Here is a 27,180-nt window from a genome sequence, read left to right on the forward strand (position 1 = left end):
AACTTGTTTGTTATTCTTCTTGAAGTTCCCCTTCTTCTTCCCTTTGCCCTTTTTCTTGAAACTTCTGGTCTTATTGACCATCAACACTTGATGCTCCTTCTTGATTTCTACCTCCGCAACCTTTAACATTGCGAAGAGCTCGGGAATAGTCTTGTCCATCCCTTGCATATTATAGTTCATCACGAAGCTGTTGTAGCTTGGTGGCAGTGATTGAAGAATTCTGTCAATGAAACTATCATCAGGAAGATTAACTCCCAGTTGAATCAAGTGATTATTATACCCAGACATTTTGAGTATGTGTTCACTGACAGAACTATTCTCCTCCATCTTACAGCTATAGAACTTATTGGAGACTTCATATCTCTCAATCCGGGCATTTGCTTGAAATATTAACTTCAACTCCTGGAACATCTCATATGCTCCATGACGTTCAAAACATCGTTGAAGACCCGGTTCCAAGCCGTAAAGCATGGCACACTGAACTATTGAGTAGTCATCAGCTTTGCTCTGCCAGACGTTCTTAACGTCATCAGTTGCATCTGCAGTAGGCCTGGCACCCAGCGGTGCTTCCAGGACGTAATTCTTCTGTGCAGCAATGAGGATAATCCTCAAGTTACGGACGCAGTCCGTGTAGTTGCTACCATCATCTTTCAACTTAGCTTTCTCAAGGAACGCATTAAAATTCAACGGAACAACAACACGAGCCATCTATCTACAACAAACATAGACAAGCAAAATACTATTAGGTACTAAGTTCATGATAAATTTAAGTTCAATTAATCATATTACTTAAGAACTCCCACTTAGACATACATCTCTCTAGTCATCTAAGTGATCATGTGATCCAAATCAACTAAACCATGTCCGATCATCACGTGAGATGGAGTAGTTTCAATGGTGAACATCACTATGTTGATCATATCTACTATATGATTCATGTTCGACCTTTCGGTCTCCGTGTTTCGAGGCCATATCTGTATATGCTAGGCTCGTCAAGTTTAACCTGAGTATTCCGCGTGTGCAACTGTTTTGCACCCGTTGTATTTGAACGTAGAGCTTATCACACCCGATCATCACGTGGTGTCTCAACACGAAGAACTTTCGCAATGGTGCATACTCAGGGAGAACACTTCTTGATAATTTTAGTGAGAGATCATCTTAAAATGCTACCGTCAGCCAAAGCAAGATAAGATGCATAAAGGATAAACATCACATGCAATCAATATAAGTGATATGATATGGCCATCATCATCTTGTGCTTGTGATCTCCATCTCCGAAGCATCGTCATGATCACCATCGTCACCGGCGCGACACCTTGATCTCCATCATAGCATCATTGTCGTTACGCCATCTATTTCTTCTATGACTATCGCTACCACTTAGTGATAAAGTAAAGCAATTACAGGGCGTTTGCATTTCATACAATAAAGCGACAACCATATGCTCCTGCCAGTTGCCGATAACTTCGGTTACAAAACATGATCATCACATACAATAAAATATAGCATCACATCTTGACCATATCACATCACAACATGCCCTGCAAAAACAAGTTAGACGTCCTCTACTTTGTTGTTGCAAATTTTACGTGGCTGCTACGGGCTGAGCAAGAACCGTTCTTACCTATGCATCGAAAACACAATGATAGTTCATCAAGTTAGTGCTGTTTTAACCTTCGCAAGGACCGGCGTAGCCACACTTGGTTCAACTAAAGTGAGAGAGACAAACACCCGCCAGTCACCTTTAAGCACAAGTGCTCGTAACGGTGAAACCAGTCTCGCGTAAGCGTACGCGTAATGTCGGTCCGGGCCGCTTCATCTCACAATACCGCTGAACCAAAGTATGACATGCTGGTAAGCAGTATGACTTGTATCGCCCACAACTCACTTGTGTTCTACTCGTGCATATGACATCTACGCATAAAACCTGGCTCGGATGCCACTGTTGGAGAACGTAGTAATTTCAAAAAAATTCCTACGCACACGCAAGATCATGGTGATGCATAGCAACGAGAGGGGAGAGTGTTGTCCACGTACCCTCGTAGACCGAAAGCGGAAGCGTTAGGACAACGCGGTTGATTTAGTCGTATGTCTTCACGATTCAACCGATCCAAGTACCGAATGTACGGCACCTCCGAGTTCAGCACACGTTCAGCTCGATGACGATCCCCGGACTCCGATCCAGCAGGGTGTCGGGAATGAGTTCTATCAGCACGACGGCATGCTGACGGTGATGATGTTCTACCGAAGCAGGGCTTCACCTAAGCACCACTAAGATATGACTGAGGTGGAATATGGTGGAGGGGGGCACCGCACACGGCTAAGGAACGATCACGAAGAACAACTTGTGTGTCTAGAGGTGCCCCCTGCCCCCGTATATAAAGGAGGGAGGGGGGAGGTGCGGCCGGCCCCTAGGGGTGCGCCTGGAGGAGTCCTACTCCCACCGGGAGTAGGACTCCCCCCTCTTGCCTTGTTGGAGAAGGAAGGGGGAAGGGGGAAAGAGGAAAGGGGGGCGCCCCCCCCCTTCCTTGTCCTATTCGGACTAGGGGGGAGGGGGCGCTCGGCCTGCCCTGGCCGGCCCTCCTCTTCTCCCCCAGGGCCCATGTAGGCCCATTAACCCCCGGGGGGGTTCCCGTAACCCCCGGTACTCCGGTAAAATCCTGATTTCACCCGGAACGATTCCGATATCCAAATATAGGCTTCCAATATATCAATCTTTATGTCTCGACCATTTCGAGACTCCTCGTCATGTCCGTGATCACATCCGGGACTCCGAACGACCTTCGGTACATCAAAAACTATAAACTCATAATATAACTGCCATCGTAACATTAAGCGTGCGGACCCTACGGGTTCGAGAACTATGTAGACATGACCTAGAACTGTTTCTGGTCAATAACCAATAGCGGAACCTGGATGCTCATATTGGCTCCTACATATTCTACGAAGATCTTTATCGGTCAAACCGCATAACAACATATGTTGTTCCCTTTGTCATCGGTATGTTACTTGCCTGAGATTCGATCGTCGGTATCCAATACCTAGTTCAATCTCGTTACCAGCAAGTCTCTTTACTCGTTACGTAATGCATCATTTCGTAACTAACTCATTAGCTACATTGCTTGCAGGCTTATAGTGATGTGCATTACCGAGAGGGCCCAAAGATACCTCTCCGACAATCAGAGTGACAAAACCTAATCTCAAAATACGCCAACTCAACATGTACCTTTGGAGACACCTGTAGAGCTCCTTTATAATCACCCAGTTATGTTGTGACGTTTGGTAGCACACAAAGTGTTCCTCCGGTAAACGGGAGTTGCATAATCTCATAGTTGTAGGAACTTTGTATAAGTCATGAAGAAAGCAATAGCAACATACTAAACGATCAAGTGCTAAGCTAACGGAATGGGTCAAGTCAATCACATCATTCTCCTAATGATGTGATCCCGTTAATCAAATGACAACACATGTCTATGGTTAGGAAACATAACCATCTTTGATTAATGAGCTAGTCAAGTAGAGGCATACTAGTGACATTATGTTTGTCTATGTATTCACACATGTATCATGTTTCCGGTTAATACAATTCTAGCATGAATAATAAACATTTATCATGATATGAGGAAATAAATAATAACTTTATTATTGCCTCTAGGGCATATTTCCTTCACTTTTATCATATAAGCTTTCAAGCTACTTTTATTTGCATCTTTACTTTTTGCATCTATATTATAAAATACCAAAAATGTATTTATCTTATCATACTATCTCTATCAGATCTCACTTTCGCAAGTGGCCGTGAAGGGATTGACAACCCTTTTATTGCGTTGGTTGCGAGTTCTTTGTTTGTTTGTGTAGGTGCGTGGGACTTTTGAGGAGCCTCCTACTGGATTGATACCTTGGTTCTCGAAAACTGAGGGAAATACTTACGCTACTATTGCTGCATCACCCTTTCGTCTTCAAGGAAAACCAACGCAAGATCAAGAGGTGCAATAGCCGGCAGGGTCGAGCGGCGGAGGCCACGGGGACAGAGGTGCATCGGCGGCTCAGAGGAAGCGAGGCACGACGACTGTTTGGAGCAATGAGGGCGACTCGGCGAGGCAACTTAAAGGCGAGCTGCGACAGAGGCGTGGCAGGCGGATGCGAACCAGGGCAACGATTCGAAGCAGGGGCGTGAGGCCGGCCACATTGGAGGCGGCCACGAGGCTAGGGTGGCTTAAGGCATGGGCCGGATTAACGACGGCAACTCGACTCAGGGTGAGGCCGGGGCGGCGGCTTGATGATTCGGTGCAAGGCCGTGGTTGTGGCGCGGGACAATGCAAAGCAACAGCTCGGGGGCCGGCGCAAGTCACGGTAGCGGTGGAGCGACGAGGCCGGGGCAGCTCGCGGAAAAGGATGGAGGCGACGACAGGAATTTGAAGGTGACTGCCGGAGCTGCGACCGGTGAAGGCGGCTCGAAGGCCATGGCGACGGCTCGAGGTGGAGGCAACCTGGCTTGGCAGCGGACGCAGAGTGACGCTGAGGTGGCTCGGAGATAGACGCGTCTTGCTACGCCGGTGAGCCTGGGGCGGCAAAACTAGGCGGTGGCGACTCGATGCCGCGAGAGTAGAAGAAGGCGGAGGCGGGTTGCCTCGACGGGGGTGGCTCGACGAGGCTGCAGAAGTGGAAGGAGGCAGAGGAGGGTTGCTGATACGTCTCCAACGTATCTATAATTTATGAAGTATTCATGCCATTATATTATCATTCTTGGATGTTTTACAATCATTTTATGGGAACTTTATATCATTTTTTGGGACTAACCTATTGACCCAGTGCCCACTGCCAGTTGCTGTTTTTTGATTGTTTTTTACACCACAGGAAATCAATATCAAACGGAGTCCAAACACCGCATAACGTTTTGGAGATTTTTCTGGACCAGAAGGAACCCAATGGGCCTGAGCTGCACCTGGGGGTGCCCTGAGGGGGCACAACCCATGAGAGCACGCCAGGGGCCCCTGGCGCGCCCAGGTAGGTTGTGCCCACCTCGGTGGCCTCTTGCACCCCCTCTTTGCACTATAGATTCCCAAATATTCCGAAACCCTTCGGGGTAGCCCTATATCAGACGTTCCACTGCCACAAGGCCTCTGTATCCACGAGATCCAATCTAGACCCCGTTTCGGCACCCTAACGGAGGGGGGAATCATCTCCGATGGCCATCTTCATCATCCCGGTAGCCACCACGATGAGGAGGGAGTAGTCCACCCTCGGGGCTGAGGGTTTGTACCAGTAGCTATGTGTTTGATCTCTCTCTCTCATGATCTATATCATGGGCTTTATTAATATAGTCGGATCATATGATGTTTCTCCCCTTTATACTCTTGTTATGATGATTGAATCTTTACCCTTCAAAGTTTTGTCTTGTCGGATTGAATATTTAGAGATGAGAACACATGACATATGTCTTGCTATATGAATACTTGAGGTGACAATGAGGTATCTTATTGATTCACTTGATATGTGTTATGGCATTCAACTCGCGGATTCCCGCGGTGATATTAGGGTAATCTATGCATAAGGGTTGATGCACGTTTTTCTCCGACGGAGACTTTGGGGTCTCTTTATAGTTCCTTGTGTGGATTGAGTATTATGAATATGAATTTGCTTTGGTGTTATTCTAGTACGAACTCTAAATAGCTTTGTGTTATTTTAGTATGAACTCTTGAATAGATCGAACGGAAAGAATAGCTTTGAGGTGGTTTCATGACCTACAAACAATTCCTATCTTTTGTTCTCCGCTAATAGGAACTCGGGAGTGATTCTTTATTGCACTTTGAGGGATAATCATATGATCCAACTATGTTAGCATTGTTGAGAGGTTGCACTAGCGAAAGTACGGACCCTAGGCCTCATTTTTAAGCATTGCAACACCGTTTTTGTGCCCCTTTACTATTTGCTACCTTCCTGATTTTATCTATTCAGATTATAAAAATATATTTCTACCATCCATATTACACTTTTATCACCATCTCTTCGCCGAACTAGTGCACCTATACAATTTTCCATTGTATTGGGTGTGTTGGGGACACAAGAGATTTCTTGTATTTAGTTGCAGGGTCGTTTGAGAGAGACCATCTTCATCCTACACCTCTCATGGATTGGTAAACCTTAGGTCATCCACTTGAGGGAAAACTGCTACTGTCCTACAAAACTCTGCGCTTGGCGGCCCAACACGTGTCTACAAGAATATAGTTGCGTAGTAGACATCAAGCTCTTTTCTGGCGCCGTTGCCGGGGAGGTTAGGAAACCGGCACTCACGCCACGACAATGAAGCTCTTTTCTGGCGCCGTTGCCGGGGAGGTGACTGCTTGAAGGTATATCTTTAGATCTTGCAATTGAATCTTTTAGTTTCTTGTTTTATCACTAGTTTGGTTTATAATAGAAAACTACAAAAAAAATGGAATTGAGGTTGCATCATATTATTGATCATCTTTATAATATCTTTCTTGAAAATGATGGTTCAGAAAATTGTGCTAGAAGAAGAAGCCAATGAAATGTTTGGCACAAAATATTTGAATGATGAGCATGATTGCAATATTGTTGGTGTGAACTCTTTGAATATCCATGATGCTAATGATATGCAAAGCCACATGCTTGGGGATGCTATGTTTGATGAAGATGATATTTATTGTCCCCCAAGATTTGATGTGCAAATTTGTTATAATGATTGCATGCCTCCTATTATGATGATTATAATGATGAAAGTTGATTTGTAGAGGTCATGGCATTATTTAGTGATGAATCCACCATTTTGGAGGAGGTTGCAATTGATTATGATAACAAAGTTCCTATATATGATGATTATGGTGATGACATGTATGCCATAAAGACTGATAAATCTTCTATGCTTTTGTGTCATGAAAAGAATGCTTTATGTTATGGTTATATTGTTGAATTTATTCATGATGCTACTGAAAATTATTATGAGGGAGGAACTTATGCTCGTAGGAATTGCAAAAATATCAAGTTTCCTCTCTATGTGTTGAAAATCTTGAAGTTGTGCTTGTTTTGCCTTCCTATGCTAGTTGGTTCTTGTTCCCATAACTTGTTTGCTCACAAAATCCCTATGCATAGGAAGTGTGTTAGGCTTAAATGTGCTTTCCATGTGTTTCACGATGCTCTTGTTATGTTTCAATCTTTATCTTTTATGCGAGCATCATTGAAATCATCATGCCTAGCTAAAAGGCATTAAAGAAAAGCGCTTGTTGGGAGACAACCCAACACTTTTACCTACTGTTTTTGTGTGTTCACATGATTATGCTACTGTAGTAATCATGTTTTATTGTCTTTGTTTCAGTAAAGTGCTAAATAAAGCCTTTGGGATCATGTTGGGTGATAGTTGATCTGATCTTGCTGAAAACCAGAAACTTTTGCGCTCACGAAAATAACTCTCATTTTTAACAGAAGAGTGATTTTGAGTTGATTCCTTTTGCAGAAGATTAATATACAAATTTATCACCTGGTAAAAAAATTCATAATTTTTGGAGTAGCATAAGTATGGTTTGAGTACAGATTACTACAGACTGTTCTGTTTTTGACAGATTCTGTTTTCAATGCATAGTTTGCTTGTTTCCTTGTTTCTATGGCTTATATTGCTCAATATAAATTGTGGAAATGATATGCTACAGTAGGCATTGTGTGGAAACAATTATGAATCTTGTCTTTGACAGTACCAAAAGTGAAATGGTTTGCTCTTTATCATACTAACTTATCTCACAAGGTTCCGTTAAGTTTTATGTGATTGAAGTTTTCAAGTTTTGGGTGAGATATCGATATGAGGAGAATAAGGAGTAACAATAACCTAAGCTTGGGGATGCCCAAGGAATCCCAAAGGTAATATTCAAGAAATATCCAAGCAACTAAGCTTGGGGATGCCCCGGATGGCATCCCCTCTTTCGTCTCCAACATTATCGGTAATCTCACTTGGAACTATGTTTTCGTTCGTCACATGATATGTGTTTTGCTTGGAGCATCAATTTATTTTGCTGAGATTTTCTTGCTGTTATTTAGAATAATGTTTTGCATCTTTTATTTCAATAAAAGTGGAAATGATAGCCTTTGCCATGCTTATTTTGCTAGTATACATGTTGCTGTTTCAAAACAGAAAGTTTATCGATGTTGCAAAATTCCCAAGAAAAGTCAGAATATGATAAATTGTTGAAACTTTTTCAAAATAAGATTTGATAAATTTTCTACAGTGTAGTATTTTTCTCATTATTTTTGGAGTTAGGGAAGTATGATGAATCTTGCATTCTTTACAGACTGTACTGTTTTGGCATATTGCTGTTATGTTTGCATTGTTTGCATATGTTTGCTTGTTTAATGATTCTACTTTAGGATAGGAGTATTAAATATGCAGAGGCATTTAGTATCCAATGTTGAATAATAATTTTAGTGATTTGCTACAGTAGAGAATGATAAAGGTTTTGCATTGATTTATACTAACTTATCTCACGAGTTCTTGTCGAGTTTTGTGTGGATGAAGTTTTTGAGATTTAGGAAAACCGTGATATCAGAGGAATTAAGGAGACACAAAAGCTCAAGCTTGGGTATGCCTAAGGTATCCCAAGCTAAAATTCCAAGAAGTCTCAAGCATCTAAGCTTGGGGATGCCCCGGTAGGCATCCCACCTTTCTTCTTCAACAATTATCGGTTAGTATCGGCTGAGCCTAAGTTTTTGCTTTTTCACTGGAGTTGTGCTACTCTTGAAATGTCATTTTATTTTTCTTTTGCTTGCTGTTTTAATAAAATACTTAGATCTAAAACTTTTAAATAAGAGAGAGCCCTTACATAGCTATCTATTTACTTAACTACTCGCATGATCTTCACTTATATCTTTTTGGAGTAGTTTGTCATTTACTCTTGAGCTTCACTTATATCCTATGAGCAAATTGTTGATAAATTGAATGTTAAGAAGTTGAAATCATATCATGCCTAGTGGTAGCTTCACATTGGGTTTAGAAAGTGAAATCTTTTGAAGCTTGACAATCACAATATTGGTCATACAACCAATTCACGAATAATAGGAAGAGAACTTTCACATGCAAATACACTATCATGGAAATATTTTGTGATTGTGAGCCCCCATCAAAATAATATATGCCAAAATTGTTAACGTTGGACAAGGAAGACAACATAATGATTTATGTTTGTTCATATTCACATAGAAGTTATATTGTCATAGATCCTTCAACATGTGGTGCTTGCCCCCTATCTTTGCTAGCCAAAAATTCCGCACCAAGTAGAGATACTACTTGTGCATCCAAAAACCCTTAAACCCAAATCTTGTTTTGAGAGTCCACCATACCTACCTAAGGATTGAGCATGATCCTTCAAGTAAGTTGTCATCCGTGCAATAAGGCAATAAAAATTGCTTCTAAAAGTGTTAGATCATTTAGTGTAAGAGAAAAATGAGCGTTGTATGTACTTGTGATGGGAAAGAATAAAAGCAACAGACTGCACAATAAAGGTTGCTGTCATAAGGGGCAATATAACGTGATGTTCTTTTGCATTAAAGGGTTGAGCATACGAACAAATAAGCGCATGGCAACCTCTGCTTCGCTCTGCGAAGGGCCTATCTTTTACTTTTCAGTATTTACTTTTATGCAAAGAGTCAAAGTTTTTCTCTCTATTCCTTTTTATTTTTCTCCTTTGGCAAGCATCATGTGGCGAGGAAAGATCTAGGCACATATGTCCAGTTGAATATGATTAGCCTGAGTTATTATTGTTGACATCATCCAAAGATGAATACGTTGGGAGGCGAAATTACAAGCCCCTATCTTTCTATGTGTCCGGTTGAAACGTTTTGCTCATCTGTATGCGGTGAGTGTAAGAAATCATAGAAGACTATATGATGGTTGAGTATGTGGAGCTCTTACTTAGACTCTGTTGAATAATTTGAATTGCAATTGCTTGGTGACTGAGAACATAGGTTGTTGAGTTTCAAGAGAATTCATTGTTTGAACCTTAACATGTGGAATTGGTTGCTACTATAACATGATAAGTTTTATAAGAAATAATTGCTGTTATGATGCTAGGAAAAGTGATTGAAATTATCATTGATCAAACTTATGCACTTTACTAGCATTTACACTTCATAAATTATTTCTTTTATCATTTACCTACTCGAGGACGAATAGGAATTAAGCTTGGGGATGCTGATACGTCTCCAATGTATCTATAATTTATGAAGTATTCATGCCATTATATTATCATTCTTGGATGTTTTACAATCATTTTATAGCAAATTTATATCATTTTTTGGGACTAACCTATTGACCCAGTGCCAGTTGCTGCTTTTTGCTTGTTTTTTTACATCGCAGGAAATCAATATCAAATGGAGTCCAAACACCGCGTATCATTTTGGAGATTGTTTCTGGACCAGAAGGAACCCAATGGGCCTGAGCTGCACCTGGGGGGTGCCCCGAGGGGGGCACAACCCACGAGGGCGCACCAGGGGGCCCTAGCGCGCCCAGGTGGGTTGTGCCCACCTTGGTGGCCTCCCGCACTCCCTCTTTGCACTATAAATTCCCAAATATTCCAAAACCCTTCGGGGTAGCCCTAGATCAGAAGTTCCACCGCTGCAAGGCCTCTGTATCCATGAGATCCAATCTAGACCCCGTTCCGGCACCCTGCCGGAGGGGGGAATCATCTCCGGTGGCCATCTTCATCATCCCGGCGGCCACCACGATAAGGAGGGAGTAGTCCACCCTCGGGGCTGAGGGTTTGTACCAGTAGCTATGTGTTTGATCTCTCTCTCTCTCTCGTGATCTATATCATGGGCTTTGTTAATATAGTTGGATCATATGATGTTTCTCCCCTCTATACTCTTGTTATGATGAATTGAATCTTTACCCTTCAAAGTTTTGTCTTGTCGGATTGAATATTCAGAGATGAGAACACATGATATATGTTTTGCTATATGAATACTTGAGGTGACAATGAGGTATCTTATTGATTCACTTGATATTTGTTATTTCATTCAAATCGCGGATTCCCGCGGTGATATTGGGGTAATCTATGCATAGGGTTGATGCACGTTTTTCTCCGATGGAAACTTTGGGGTATCTTTATAGTTCTTTGTGTGGATTTAGTATTATGAATATGAATTTGCTTTGGTGTTATTCTAGTACGAACTCTAGGATAGATCGAATGGAAAAAATAGCTTTGTGTTATTTTAGTACGAACTCTTGAATAGATCGAATGGAAAGAATAGCTTTGAGGTGGTTTCGTGACCTACAAACAATTCCTATCTTTTGTTCTCCACTAATAGGAACTCGGGAGTGATTCTTTATTGCACTTTGAGGGATAATCATATGATCCAACTATGTTAGCATTGTTGAGAGGTTGCACTAGCGAAAGTACGGACCCTAGGCCTCATTTTTAAGCATTGCAACACCGTTTTTGTGCCCATTTACTATTTGCTACCTTGCTGTTTTTATTTGTTCAGATTATAAAAATATATTTCTACCACCCATATTACACTTTTATCACCATCTCTTCGCCGAACTAGTGCACCTATACAATTTGCCATTGTATTGGGTGTGTTGGGGACACAAGAGATTTCTTGTATTTGGTTACAGGGTCGTTTGAGAGAGACCATCTTCATCCTACACCTCTCATGGATTGATAAACCTTGGGTCATCCGCTTGAGGGAAAATTGCTACTGTCCTACAAAACTCTGCGCTTGGAGGCCCAATACGTGTCTACAAGAATAAAGTTGCATAGTAGACATCAGTTGCCTCGATGGGGGTGGCTCGAGGCGGCGACTCAACACCGGCGCAAGGCGGCTACGATGGCGCGAAGCCGCACTGACGGTGGCAGCTCAGATGCAACAACGCAGCAGTGTCGGCTTAGCGGTGGCTATGGAGGCGTGGGCATGCGGCATGAAGCGGGCCAGACAGGCAGAGGTGAGGGCGGCCCGAAAGAAAGGCCTCTTTAGAGGCTTAGCGGCGGCTGACTTGAGGATGACCGTTAGAGACGGCTTGTGGTGAGGTTGCCTCGACTGCAACTCGGTGCGGAGGCGGGTTGAGGTGACGCTCCTCTGCTCGGGCGCGACGGCTCAGAAGCAGCTCGACGAGGTACGACGAGTCAGCGGGTTGCAGGAGAGGTGAGGGCGCCAATTTGAAGAGGCGCGGTCGCGACGGCGGAGAAGGGATGGCTCAACGCCAGCCACAGTGTCGGTGGCTGAAGTGGCGAGATGGGTTGCACAACTCGGAGGCAGAGGTGAAGGCGGCTCCGCCGACTATGGCAACGGAGGTGAGGTCGCTGAAGCAGTAAGCGGCTCAGAGGCAGGGCTGCGCAAGCAGCGGCGACAGAGTCCGGGTCAACTGTCGTGGTTGAGTTGACCTCCGCTCTTTTTTTCTGTCTTTTCTAGTTTCCACTTGATTCTGCAGGCAAGTCGACAGGACCACCCTTGTCCTTCTAGGCCACTGTAGTAGACATCCACTTGTCTTTGGATTTGACAGATCATCGGGAAACGTTCATCTGCCACACAGCAAGGCAACCCAGCTCTACTCAAAGTTGTCCCATATTGGGTAATCTTACACAATTGTTCCATGTCGGCTCTTCTTCGTCCGGCTGATTGCGAGTTTCTCGATCTCTGAAGAGTTCCCTCCAAGAACACAACATCACTGTGCGCTGACCCCACGGTGGGCGTCAACTGTCGTGGTTTTGTCATGGCAGATGTCCTAGTGTGAGGACTTCGTCGTGAGGCCATCACAACTAGGTAGTAGCTTGAACGGGGTTGGACGGATTCGAGACACGCGAGTTTTTCCCAGGTTCGGCCCCTCGCGGTGAGGTAAATGATGGAAATATGCCCTAGAGACAATAATAAATTGGTTATTATTATATTTCCTAAATCATGATTAATGTTTATTATTCATGCTAGAATTGTATTAATCGGAAACTTAAATACATGTGTGAATACATAAACAAATATTGTGTCCCTAGTAAGCCTCTACTAGACTAGCTCGTTGATAAAAGATGGTTAAGGTTTCCTAACCATAGACATGTGTTGTCATTTGATAACGAGATCACATCATTAGGAGAATGATGTGATGGACAAGACCCATCTGTTAGCTTCGCATAATGGTCGTTTGGCTTATTGCTATTGCTTTCTTCATGTCAAATACATATTCCTTTGACTATAAGATTATGCAACTCCCGGATACCGGAGGAATATCTTGTGTGCTATCAAACGTCACAATGTAACTGGGTGATCATAAAGATGCTCTACAGGTATCTCCGAAGGCGTTTGTTGAGTTGGCATAGATCGAGATTAGGATTTGTCACTCCGAGTATCGGAGAGGTATCTCTGGGCCTCTCGGTAATACACATCATAAGCTTGCAAGCAAATGACTAAGGAGTTAGTCACGAGGTGATGTATTATGGAATAAGTAAAGAGACTTGCCGGTAACGAGATTGAACTAGGTATGAAGATACCGACGATCGAATCTCGGGCAAGTAACATACCGATGGACAAAGGGAATTACGTATGTTGTCATAACGGTTCGACCAATAAAGATCTTCATAGAATATGTAGGAGCCAATATGGGCATCCAGGTTCTGCTATTGGTCATTGACCGGAGAGGTGTCTTGGTCATGTCTAAATAGTTCTCGACCCCGTAGGGTCCGCACGCTTAACGTTCGTTGACGATATAGTGTTATATGAGTTATATGTTTTGGTAACCGAATGTTGTTTGGAGTTTCGGTTGAGATCACGGACATGACAAGGAGTCTTGAAATGGTCGAGAGGTAAAGATTGATATATATATATATATATATATATATAGGGCAATGGTATTTAGACACGGGAAGTGTTTCGGGACGTACCGGGAAGGAATCGGGTCACCGAAAGGGGTTCCGGGCACCCCTTATGGGCCTTATGGGCCAAACGAGGGGACAGACCAGCCTAGAAGGAGGCTGGTGTGCCCCCTCCCTTGTTTGTCCAGCCCTAGGGATGGAATAGGGGGAGGGCTAGCCCCTCGTGCCTTTCCCTCTCATGGGAGAAAGGAAATGGGGGCACCACCCTCCCCTTCCTTTCCCCGCACTCCAAATAAGGAAAGAGGGGGGCGCGACTTGGGAGGGACCCCAAGTAGGATTCCTCCTACGTGGGCGCCTCGTTTGGCTACTCCTCCCTTCCTCCCACCTATATATATGTGGGGAGGGGGCGCCACACAAGGACACAACATTGTCTTAGCCGTGTGCGGCGCCCCCGTCCACCGTTTACTCCCTGGGTCAGATTTTCGTAGTGCTTAGGCGAAGCCATATGGAGATCAAATCACCATCACCATCACCACGCCATCATGTCGCCGGAGCTCATCTACTACCTCGCCGTCTTGCTAGATCAAGAAGGCGGAGGATGTCACCGAGCTGAACGTGTGCAGAACGTGGAGGTGCCATGCGTTCGGTACTAGATTGATTGGAGCGCGAAGAAACTTCGACTACATCAACCGCGTTGTGAAACGCTTCCGCTTACGGTCTACGAGGGTACATAGACACACTCTTTCCCCCTCGTTGCTATGCATCTCCATGGATAGATCATTGCGTCTGTGTAGAATTTTTTTGTTTTCCATGCAATGATTCCCAACAGTGGCATGCGAGCCAGGTCTATGCATAGATGATATGCACGAGTAGAGCACAAAGAGTTGTGGGTGGTGATAGTCATACGGCTTACCACCAACGTCTTATTTTGATTCGACGGTATTGTGGGATGAAGCGGCCCGGACCAACCTTACATGTCCACGCACATGAGACCGATTCCACCGACTGACATGCAACTAGTTTTGCATAAAGGTGGCATTTCTCCTACTTTAGTTGAATCGAATTTGACTGCGGCCGGTCCTTGAAGAAGGTTAAAACAACAAACTTGATGAATCACCATTGTGGTTTTATGCGTAGGTAAGAACGGTTCTTGCTAGAAGCCCGTAGCAGCCACGTAAAACTTGCAACAACAAAGTAGAGGACGTCTAACTTGTTTTTGCAGGGCATGTTGTGATGTGATATGGTCAAGATATGATGTGATATATATTGATGTATGAGATGATCATGTTTTGTAATATCGATAATCGGAGGAGCCTTAGGGTTGTCTTTTTATTGTAGGAAATGCAAGCGCCATGTAATTGCTTTAATTTATCACTATGTGTTAGCGATAGTTGTAGAAGCAATAGTTGGCGTGACGACCTCGATGCAACGACGCTACCATGGAGATCAAGGTGTCAAGCCGGTGACGATGGAGATCTTGACGATGCTTTGGATATGGAGATCAAAAGCACAAGATGATGATGGCCATATCATGTCACATATTTTGATTGCATGTGATGTTTATCTTTTATGCATCTTATTTTCCTAGAACAACGGTAGCATTATAAGATGATCCCTTCACTTAATTTCAAGATAAAAGTGGTCTCCCTAAGTATGCACCGCTGCTATAGTTCGTCGTTTCGAGACACCACGTGATGATCGGGTGTGATGGACTCTACGTTCAAATACAATGGGTGTAAGACGGTTTTGCACATGCAGAATACTTGGGTTGAACTTGACGAGCCTAGCATGTACGGACATGGTCTCGGAACACTGGAGACCGAAAGGTCGAACATGAGTCATATAGTAGATATGATGAACATAGAGATGTTCACCATTGATGACTACCCCATCTCACGTGATGATCGGACATGGGTTAGTTGATTTGGATCATGTATCACTTAAATAACTCGAGGGATGTTAATTTAAGTGGGAGTTCATTAATAATTTGATTAATTGAACTTAAATTTATCATGAACTTAGTCTTAATAGTTTTTGCATACCTATGTTGTAGATCAATAGCTCGTAATATAGCTCCCCTATTTTTGATATCTTCCTAGAGAAAAATAAGTTGAAACATGATAGTAGCAATGATGCGGACTGGGTCCGTGATATGAGGATTATCCTCATTGCCGCACAGAAGAATTATGTCCTTGATGCACCGCTAGGTGACAGACCTATTGCAGGAGTAGATGCAGTCGTTATGAACGTTTGGCAAGATGGCTACTTAATAGTTTAGTGTGCCATGCTTTACGGCTTAAAACCGGGACTTCAAAATGTTTTGAACACCACAGAGCATATGAGATGTTCCAAGAGTTGAAATTGGTAGTTCAGACTCATGCCCGTGTCAAGAGGTATTAGACCTCTGACAAGTACTTTGCCTACAAGATGGAGGAGAATAGCTCAACCAGTGAGCATGTGCTCAGAATGTCTGGGTACACAATCGCTTGAATCAAGTGGGAGTTAATCTTCCAGATAATATAGTGATTGAAAAAGTTCTCTAGTCACTATCACCAAGCTACTAGAACTTCATGATGAACTATAATATGCAAGGGATGTCAAAAATGATTCCCGAGCTCTTCATGATGCTGAAACCGGCGATGGTAGAAATCAAGAAGGGGCATCAAGTGTTGATGGTTAACAAGACCACTAGTTTCAAGAAAAAGGGCAAGGGAAGAAAGGGGACTTCAAGTAGAATGGCAAGAAAGTTGCCACTCCCAGGAAGAAGCCCAAGGTTGGACCCAAGCCTGAAACTGAGTGTTTCTACTGCAAAGGGACTGGTCACTGGAAGCGGAACTGCCCAAATACTTGGCGGATAAGAAGGATGGCAAAGTGAACAAATGTATATTTGATATAAATGTTATTGATGTGTATTTTACTAGTGTTCGTAGTAACCCGTAGGTATTTGATACCGGTTCAGTTGCTAAGATTAGTAACTCGAAATAGGAGTTGCAGAGACTAGTTAAAAGCAAGGTGACGATGTGTGTTGGAAATGGTTCCAAGGTTGATTTGATCACCATCGCACACTCCCTCTACCTTTGGGATTAGTGTTGAACCTAAATAAATGTTATTTGGTGTTTGCGTTGAGCATGAATATGATTAGATCATGTTTATTGCAATGCGTTTATTCATTTAAGTCAGAGAATAATTGTTGTTTTGTTTACATGAATAAAACCTTCTATGGTCATACACACAATGTGAATGGTTTATTGAATCTCGATCGTAGTGATACACATATTCATAATATTGATGCCAAAAGATGCAAAGTTGATAATGATAGTGCAACATACTTGTGGCACTACCGTTTAGGTCATATTGGTGTAAAGCGCATGAAGAAACTCCATGTAGATGGACTTTTGGAATCACTTGATTATGAATCATCTGATACTTGCGAACCATGCCTCATGGGCAAGATGACTAAAACTCCGTTCTCTGGAACAATGGAGTGAGCTAATGACTTATTGGAAATAATACATACTGATGTATGCGGTCCGATGAGTGTTGAAGCACGCGGCGAGTATCGTTATTTTTTGATCTTCACAAATGATTTGAGTAGGTATGGATATATCTACTTGATGAAACACAAGTCTGAAACATTTGAAAAGTTCAAAGAATTTTAGAGTGAAGTGGAGAGTAATCGTAACAAGAAAATAAAGTTTCTATGATCTGATCGCGGAGGCGAATATTTGAGTTACGAGTTTGGCCTTCATTTAAAACAATGTGGAATTGTTTCACAACTCACGCCACCTGGAACACCACAGCGTAATGGTGTATCCGAACGTCGTAAAACCGTACTTTATTGGATATGGTGCATTCTATGATGTCTCTTACCGATTTACCACTATCATTTTGGGGTTATGCATTAGAGACAACCACATTCACGTTAAATAGGGCACCATCTAAATCCGTTGAGACGACACCGTATGAACTATGGTTTGGCAAGAAACCTAAGTTGTCGTTTCTTAAAGTTTGAGGTTGCGATAGTTATGTCAAAATGCTTCAACCTGATAAGCTCGAACCCAAATCGGAGAAGTGCGTCTTCATAGGATACCCTAAGGAAACAATTGGGCACACCTTCTACCATAGATCCGAAGGCAAGATCTTTGTTGCCGAGAATGGAACATTTCTAAAGAATGAGTTTCTCTTGAAAAAAAGTGAGTGGGAGGAAAGTAGAACTAGATGAGGTAATTGTACCTTCTCTCAATTTGGAAAGTAGCACATCAGAGAAATCCGTTCCCGTGATGCCTACACCAACTGCAGAGGAAGTTAACGATGATGATGATGAAACTTCGGATCAAGTTACTACTGGACCTCGTAGGTCGAACACAGCATGTTCCGCACCAGAGTGGTACGGTAATCCTGTCCTGGAAGTCATGTTACTAGACCATGACGAACCTACGAACTATGAAGAAGCTATGATGAGCCCAGATTCCGATAAATGGCTTGAGGCCATGAAATCTGAGATAGGATCCATGTATGAGAACAAATTGTGGACTTTGTTGGACTTGCCCTATGATCGGCAAGCCATTGAGAATAAATGGATCTTCAAGAAGAAGACAGACACTGATGGTAATGTCACCATCTACAAAGCTCGACTTGTCGCGAAAGGTTTTCGACAAGTTCAAGGGGTTGACTACGATGAGACCTTCTCACCCGTAGCGATGCTTAACTCAGTCTGAATCATGTTAGCAATTGCTGCATTTTATAATTATGAAATTTGGCAAATGGACGTCAAAACAACATTCCTTAATGGATTTCTTAAAGAAGAGTTGTATATGATGCAACCAGAAGGCTTTGTCGATCCTAAAGGTGCTAAAAAAGTGTGCAAGCTCCAGCAATCCATCTATGGATTGGTGCAAGCATCTCAGAGTTGGAATATACGCTTTGATGAGGTGATCAAAGCATATGGTTTTATACAGACTTATGATGAAGCCTGCATTTACAAGAAAGTGAGTGGGAGCTCTGTAGCATTTCTGATATTATATGTGGTTGACATATTGTTGATCGGAAATGATATAGAATTTCTGGATAGCATAAAAGGATACTTGAATAAGAAATTTTCAATGAAATACCTCGGTGAAGCTGCTTATATATTGAGCATCAAGATCTATAGAGATAGATCAAGACGCTTGATAGGACTTCCACAAAGCACATACCTTGATAAAGTTTTGAAGAAGTTCAAAATGGATTAGTCAAAGAAAGGGTTCTTGCCTGTGTTACAAGGTGTGAAGTTGAGTAAGACTCAAACCCCGACCACGGCAGAATATATATAGAGAATGAAAGTCATTCCCTATGCCTCAGTCATAGGTTCTATAAAGTATGCCATGCTGTGTACCAGACCCGTTGGGTGCCTTGCCATGAGTTTGGCAAGGGGGTATAATAGTGATCTAGGAGTAGATCACTAGACATCAGTCAAAATTATCCTTAGGTACCTAAAGAGGACTAAGGAAATGTTTCTCGGTAATGGAGGTGATAAAGAGTTCGTCGTAAAGAGTTACGTCGATGCAAGCTTTGACACCGATCCGGATGACTATGAGTACCAATCTGGATACATATTGAAATTGAGAGCAATTAGCTAGAGTAGCTCCATGTAGAGTATTATAGACATAGAAATTTGCAAAATACATAGGGATCTGAATGTGACAGAACCGTTGACTAAACCTATCTCACAAGCAAAACATGATCACACCTTAGTACTCTTTGGATGTTAATCATATGGCGATGTGAACTAGATTATTGACTCTAGTAAACTCTTTGGGTGTTGGTCACATAGCGATGTGAACTATGGGTGTTAATCACATGGCGATGTGAACTAGATTACTGACTCTAGTGCAACTGGGAGACTGATGGAAATATGCCCTCGAGGCAATAATAAATTGGTTATTATTATATTTACTCAATCATGATAAAGGTTTATTATTTATGCTAGAATTGTATTGATCGAAAACTTAAATACATGTGTGAATACATAAACAAATACCGTGTCCCTAGTAAGCCTCTACTAGACTAGCTCATTGATCAAAGATGGTTAAGGTTTCCTAACCATAGACATGTGTTGTCATTTGATAATGGGATCACATCATTAGGAGAATAATGTGATGGACAAGACTCACCCGTTAGCTTCGCATAATGATCGTTTAGTTTATTGTTATTGCTTTCTTTATGTCAAATACATATTCCTTCGACTATGAGATTATGCAACTCCCGGATATCGGAGGAATATCTTGTGTGCTATCAAACGTCACAACGTAACTGGGTGATCATAAAGATGCTCTACAGGTATCTCCAAAGGTGTTTGTTGAGTTGGCATAGATCGAGATTAGGATTTGTCATTCCGAGTATCAGAGAGGTATCTCTGGGCCCTCTCAGTAATACACATCATAAGCTTGCAAGCAAATGGCTAAGGAGTTAGTCACGAGGTGATGTATTACAGAATGAGTAAACAGACTTGCCGGTAATGAGATTGAACTAGGTATGAAGATACCGACGATCGAATCTCGGGCAAGTAACATACCGATGGACAAAGGGAATTACGTATGTTGTCATAACGGTTCGATCGGTAAAGATCTTCGTAGAATATGTAGGAGCCAATATGGGCATCCAGGTTCCGCTATTGGTCATTGACCGGAGAGGTGTCTTGGTCATGTCTACATAGTTCTCGAACCCGTAGGGTCCGCACGCTTAACGTTCGTTGACGATATGGTGTTATATGAGTTATATGTTTTGGTGACCGAATGTTGTTCGGAGTTCCGGATGAGATCACGGACATGACAAGGAGTCTCGAAATGGTCGAGAGGTAAAGATTGATATATATATATATATATATATATATATATATATATATATAGGACGATGGTATTTAGACACCAGAAGTGTTCGGGGACGTACCGGGAATGAATCGCGTCACCGGAAGGGGTTCCGGGCACCCCTTATGGGACTTATGGGCCAAAGGAGGGGACAGACCAGCCCACAAGGAGGCTGGTGCGCCCCCTCCCTTGTTTGGCCAGCCCTAGGGAATGAAAAGGGGGAGGGATAGCCCCTGCTACCTTTCCCTCTCATGGGAGAAAGGAAAGGGGGCACCACCCTCCCCTGCCTTTCCCAGCACTCCAAATAAGGAAAGAGGGGGCGCGACTCGGGAGGGACCCCAAGTAGGATTCCTCCTACTTGGGTGCCTCCTTTGGCTGCTCCTCCCTCCCTCCCACCTATATATATATATATATATATATATATATATATATATATATATATATATATATATATATGGGGAGGAGGCGCCACACAAAGACACAACATTGTCTTAGCTTTGTGCGGCGCCCCCGTCCACCGTTTGCTCCCTTAGTCATATTTTCATAGTGCTTAGGCGAAGCCCTGCGGAGATCACATCATCATCACCATCACCACGCCATCATGCCGCCGGAACTCATCTATTACCTCGCCGTCTTGCTGGATCAAAAAGGCGGAGGACGTCACCGAGCTGAACGTGTGCAGAATGCGGAGGTGCCGTGCATTCGGTACTAGATCAGTTGGAGTGCGAAGAAAGTTCGACTACATCAACCGCGTTGTGAAACGCTTCCGCTTATGGTCTACAAGGGTACATAGACACACTCTCCCCCCCTCGTTGCTATGTATCCCCATGGATAGATCATTGCGTGTGTGTAGAATTTCTTTTGTTTTCCATGCGATTCCCAACAGTAAAAGCCTACATCCTGCTTGATTGATATTGATGATGATGATATCGATTACAAGGACGGTGTTTCGCTACCTCTATCTTGAGAGCATCTAATTTGATCTTGTCTAAGACTTGTCTGTCTCAAACTTCTCCCTCTTGGGGTGCTTTGCCCTCCTTATATAAGTTGAAGGGGCTGGCTTACATGTAGAGTCCTAGTAGGATTAGGACTAGTCTATTCACTATTACAAACCGGGTACAAGTCTGGGTCTTGCTTCCCTTGCCAGGTCTTGCTCTTCTTGGACCTTCTCCGGGAGCCGGTCGTCCAGGACTCTCTGTGAGCCGGCCCTCTCACGAGCCGCTAAGTCCGGGCGGGTTACCGGTGAGGCGCCAAGTCCCGGCCGGGTCATACTTTAGGACACTTTAGGACAGGTTGTACCGCGGGGTATATCCCCGACACATATGCTGGAGGTGCTGTCTGGTGCCGTGGTGACGTCGACAGCAGGCCTGACAAGGTCGATGCGTTAGTATATGCTCTGATGATGGACCGATGGAAGACGGCGGCGACGACCTATGAGAGTGCATCGAACCGGTTTTTGCCCCAGAGGCTGGCATGTGGCTTGGTCGGGGCCTCCGGCTTTAGATGCTAGGCTTAGGTGAGAGGTCTGGGTATTCGTGTAACTCTTTGGGCACCCTTCCATCAATGTATAGGAGTAACAACAAATGTTGCCAAGACGGTGGTTTCAGACATATTGATGTATTACTTCGTAAAGTCTATGAATAATTAATAAAGTGGCTGCATGCATCTTCCAGATGAAGATGCAGAGGCCGGGGGGTAATCCTCCTTTTAAAAAAATAGCAAATTCCACCCAATATGATTTGAATTTGGGCCGGGCACCATGCTCCCGCCCCTGGGTTAGGAGCCAATATAATTTGAATTTGGGCCGGGCACCATGCTCCCGCCCCTGGTAAGGAGCCGAGCCCATCCTTGGTCTCTCATACACACATGCTCAACAAATTAAAAACAATACAACCTCCTCCTTGATTAACCCAAATACATTCCTTGATTTTCTTAGAACTATTTCAGTTGTGCCTCTAAACAGAAACTGAAATGTTCTGAAGGTTAATAGCAACTCTAATAGACTTTCTAATAAGGCAACATCTATAATGGTTATATAGCCCTCTAAAATCATCTAACACTTTTATTGTGCACTATTTCCTTAAACTCACTAAATTGCTCTCCATATAAATATTTTCTCTTATTTTCTCTTTGTGCATGCAAACTTGATTTCACTTCCAATTTCACATCGTAGTCCCTCTGTTCCAAAATATAAGGTATATTTTAAAAACCAAACAATTATATGTTTGAACAAATTTATAGAAAAAATGGCAACATCTATAATACAGATAAATAAATTATAAAAATATATTTATGATGAATCTATGGATGCTGTTTTGGTATTTTTGGATATGATTTTTTTAAATAAACTTAGTCAAACATAGATAAGTTTTGACTTTTCAGAAAAATAATCCACATTATATTTTTGAAAAGAGAGAGTAATAATTAAATTTTATGTTTGAACCACACATAATTCAATAATATTTCAATTCATAATTTTAAGTAAAAATTCAAACAAAACTTGCGTAAAATAGACAAAATAAACATCAGATCCTCCCAAATAGTTCATTGTCATACTGAACATATAATCCCAAATAGAACATCAACCAAACATATCATCCACATGTTCTGCCCACCATTATGTACACAGGGATTCTCACAAAGTAACAAATATATCATTATATCGAAACTGCTTTATGGTGATAATAGTTACTCCCGCGGTTCCTAAATATTTGTCTTTCTAGACATTCAAATGGACTACAAGATACGGATGTATGTAGACATATTTTAGAATGTAGATTCACTCATTTTACTTCGTATGTAGTCACTTGTTGAAATCTCTAGAAAGACAAATATTTAGGAACGGAGGGAGTAGTACTTTGTTCGTTGGAAGTTGCATCACAGTGACAAACATGACCGAGAGAACAATGGTTTGAGGGGGGAAAGGAACAATGTAGTTTGGTTCACACAACAAAGAATGAAGGGAAATAACTGCCATATAAGGAACGCCTTATGCGAAATCGCCGATCACATATGCACTTGTTCATACTATTACATTTATTATGATCAGCCTGTAAAATTATTTATCGGGTTGCACTATTTTATGAGTAAACACAAACTGATGCAATGGTCACACCAAGTAGGCGGGGATGAATTGAAGTTTCTTGGATTGCTACCATGAGCCTCCCAGTAGTCACAGACTTACAATTTCATGTCTCACTATGCCGAAGAACGACATGCTGCAAAGAATTGAAATATAATCTTAAGAAAATGCACCAACTGACTGAAGTACTGTTGCTAAGTACTCCCTCTGTCCCAGAATATAAGAACGTTTTTGACACTATGCTAGTGTTAAAAACGTTCTTATATTTTGGGACGGAGGGAGTACAAAATAAGATTACAGTTTTTTCATGACAGAAATTACCTTAATCTGCGTCCGGTTGTATGTGTATGTAATATGTACGAGCTCATCCATGGTCTGGATTACCGCAGGATATGAGAACTCCATACCTTTGGTGTCCTCTAGTGTCATTACTTCGTTCCATGAATCACCGTCATCCATGGAGACTGCAATCTTAAGTGTGCCCCTGGAGAAAGTGTTGTAAGCAACTAGTACTCTTCCATCCTTCATCTTAACTCCATCGATCCCTTGAGGTGTAAAGTCCAGTGGAGAAAACAGAGAATTATCAAACACTGTACATAAACTATTTATTGATGTGCTCCCATCAGACATGATCTGTGGAGGGCAGTAAGACATTTTCCAATACAACAAAAGGGTAGTGAAGCAAAGAGAAAGCTAATTTAGCCAAACGGTTAAGAACAAACCAGAATTTGGATTAGGAAGCTCAGTCTTATGCGCGTAACTCCATGTCACACCACCATCGGCAGAATCGGCCAGGCAGACACGGCCAATTGTCTCAAAAGATCGCAAAAGCATCCGAATTGTCCCATTGGCAGTTTGGTATGGAACTGGCTGAATCACCCCAAGTGTTTCACCTTCTATGTATATAGGACCGTGCTTCCGCCATGTCCTGCCACCATCTTTTGTGACCTATAAGTTGTTAAGAGGACTCGTTAGAACCGCAATACAGGATGTGATAAACGCTTGATGTAAGTCTCCCTCCGATACATATAAATTGTCACAGCTTGGAGCATATGTTTTTCTATATAAAAAATGAGACACTGGAACATAGTAGTTACCTCCAGCCATGCACCCCAAGAGTTCCAGCTTTCTACTGAGGACCCACATAGTAGGCGACCATCTTCAAGCAGGAAAGGCTACATTGAAAAAGTTGTCATTAGGAACCAATTTACTCAATAAAACATGGCGTCATGCTGACAAATGCCACAAAAGCACTAAACTACTACTGACTTGTTAACGATCAATAGCAAACCTGCTGTTAAATGTGCACACTGCATACTGTTATAGAGAACTATGCAAGATAGAAAAAACCACAAATTTAGACATGCCTTGTTCTTAATAGGGCCAAGAATACCAGGCGGTAGCTGCTCTCTCTCTGACCAGGATATGCCGCCATCCAGCGATCTTTTCATGGCACCACTCCACCTGAATAAGTTGAGTTTATCACAAAGTCACCAAATACAATCCTATAAAAAAATATCATTTGGCTTCATCTAACTGCTCTATCCCGCGGTTCTCTTGCCAGTTCAATCCAACATCAAACGCCAAAGAAGGAAAATAAAGTTCTTACTTCTGAACTTCCTGACCAATCTTGTAGAAGAGCAGCAGCTCATGAGAGGGGAGCTGAAATAGTACAGGATTCCACATGGGCACCCCATCTTGCTCATCAGCAACTTCTGGAGGATGCCAGTGACCATCCTACAAATGTAAATATAAGATTCTTAGGAAGAACTGATATCTCATTTAATAGACAAAAAAATTGAAGTGTCCTGGATAGATTGAACCCACACTGTATCTCTGCAACCAGATTTTGACATCCGGAGCACCTTCCTTGGATCCACCAAAATAAGCCACCAAAAAGTTGTCTTTCCCAATCTAGCAAGAGAAATTTCACCTATAAGTATTTATAATATTTCTTTTTACAAACTTGGTCGCATACAGAAGCTATATAGTACCTCTACAATGGTGGAAGCATGGCAGCTACTGAAAGGTGCACTTCCAGCTGAAAACGTCAGCTCCTCCTTCACAATGCTCCACCCAGATGTCGCATTCTCAGTCACGTTGGTAATGTTATGAGTGCCGCCTTCCATCTGCTGTCCAGTTTCCACCTTGCTGGCACTCAGGTTAGCAATAACCTCCAATGAAAAAATTTGAAGCCTATTTCAACTTATTCAGCTGCACATACACTAGACTGAAAAAGAAGACTTTCCTGAGGTTATAGAAAGGCAAAACAGAAGTTACCCGTTAATAGGCTTTGAATTGGAGTCGATCTCATGCAATGATCTAGAAGATGCTGTGGCGATGACGAAAGGTTTGTCGTTGAGGAATATGGTCTGAAGTGAACAAAAAATGAAGAGGAGCAGGGAGAACATCAGTATGCAGGCTGTTGCGCTCAATGCTATTTGTTTTTTGCTGCAACTGTGGACGGTGAGCATCACCTTCTTCAGTAGTGTTCCTGCCTGTCCAGAAAATGAGTTAGGGTCCGGTTATAGATGATTCGAATCAAGGAATGGGAACAGGAAACATGTAGGGCACAAAATGAAGCATCAAAACAAAGCTAGCTGAATATCACAAGTCCACAACAAGCGAACTAGTCAAATTCGAGTACAGTACTACTCTACAATGGAGATGAAGATGCTGCATCTTAGTAGAGGGGAAAGGAATGGATTGGTCTTCCTGTTGTGCTCTACAATACAATACGTACCACCATACAAGTGGCAAAAGAGCAATCAGTGAGCTGTTTATTAGGCTCTAAAACTACTAGCATTTCACAATCAATCAAGCCCGTCAGATAAGATAGTTTCCGGACGATTCCATGGTCAGTCTCAAGGACAAGGAGGGAAGAATTCTGAGAAAATTAAGAGGGGGATGATCCGCCGATGGGGGTGCTCTCCTGGCCCCGGGCGCGCATTGCCAAGGAAAGAAGAATCAAGCGAAACGAGCAGCGGGATCAAGGAAAGCACGGCCAATGAAGAAGCTCTGACGCGGACTCACTGACCTGGGGTAGCCGCGGCTGCGTGCGTCAACGCGAGGAGGATGCGGGGCTTGGGCGATCCAGATATACACCGTCCGGTGCGAGTGGGAGTGCGAGTGGGACTGACAGGAAGAAAGATAAATGAAAGACTGGTGGATGGATCGAGACGGGTTTATTCGGTGGTTGGTGCGTGCTCGGCGGCGTTTGTTCACGGGGCGAGGGGCGAGGGCGAGGGCGCGGGGGCGATGCCACCCGGCAACGCGGCCAAAGTGACCGCGTCAGCTCGGTGTCTCGACGCAGGGCCAAATTTAACTCGGGTTTACAGCCACACGGACATGAAAGCGTTCTTTCACATCTGAAAGCATCTTCAGCCGTTGAGCCCCCAGAAGGCATTTTTTTCGTCGCCTAGGGGCTGCCGGCGATAATTTTAGCCTTGGGGTC

General features: G+C 42.9%; 1 protein-coding gene across 8 annotated transcripts; it reads right to left on the reverse strand.

Moving 5' to 3' along the window:
- Positions 1 to 23,541: 23,541 nt before the first annotated feature.
- On the reverse strand, positions 23,542 to 26,992 carry LOC119363484. 8 transcript variants are annotated; one of them, XM_037628849.1, is made up of 11 exons: positions 26,764 to 26,987; positions 26,204 to 26,224; positions 26,007 to 26,098; positions 25,721 to 25,877; positions 25,554 to 25,640; positions 25,336 to 25,463; positions 25,094 to 25,190; positions 24,824 to 24,901; positions 24,449 to 24,674; positions 24,048 to 24,271; positions 23,542 to 23,862 (listed from the first exon to the last, which is right to left on the reverse strand). In XM_037628849.1, exons 4-11 carry the CDS (start codon positions 25,853 to 25,855, stop codon positions 23,833 to 23,835), a joined length of 1,005 nt encoding a protein of 334 aa, XP_037484746.1. In that variant the 5' UTR covers positions 25,856 to 25,877; positions 26,007 to 26,098; positions 26,204 to 26,224; positions 26,764 to 26,987; the 3' UTR covers positions 23,542 to 23,832. The 8 variants fall into 8 exon arrangements, with proteins under 8 accessions (XP_037484746.1, XP_037484744.1, XP_037484745.1 ...); XM_037628847.1 differs by having other exon boundaries at positions 25,721 to 25,900; XM_037628848.1 differs by having other exon boundaries at positions 25,721 to 25,922.
- Positions 26,993 to 27,180: the final 188 nt, after the last annotated feature.

Source organism: Triticum dicoccoides, chromosome 2B (genome assembly GCF_002162155.2).
Source record: "Triticum dicoccoides isolate Atlit2015 ecotype Zavitan chromosome 2B, WEW_v2.0, whole genome shotgun sequence".
Classification (NCBI taxonomy): domain Eukaryota; kingdom Viridiplantae; phylum Streptophyta; class Magnoliopsida; order Poales; family Poaceae; genus Triticum; species Triticum dicoccoides.

What these genes read in the sequence shown, in the direction of transcription:
- LOC119363484 (XM_037628845.1), bottom strand. Translation starts at nt 26,200, where the DNA reads ATGCTCACCGTCCACAGTTGCAGCAAAAAACAAATAGCATTGAGCGCA. An exon ending in GCTTCCTAATCCAAATTCTG is followed by an intron (nt 24,272 to 24,448) that starts GTTTGTTCTTAA and finishes TTACACCTCAAG; the next exon opens with GGATCGATGGAGTTAAGATG. An exon ending in ACAACCGGACGCAGATTAAG is followed by an intron (nt 23,863 to 24,047) that starts GTAATTTCTGTC and finishes AATTCTTTGCAG; the next exon opens with CATGTCGTTCTTCGGCATAG.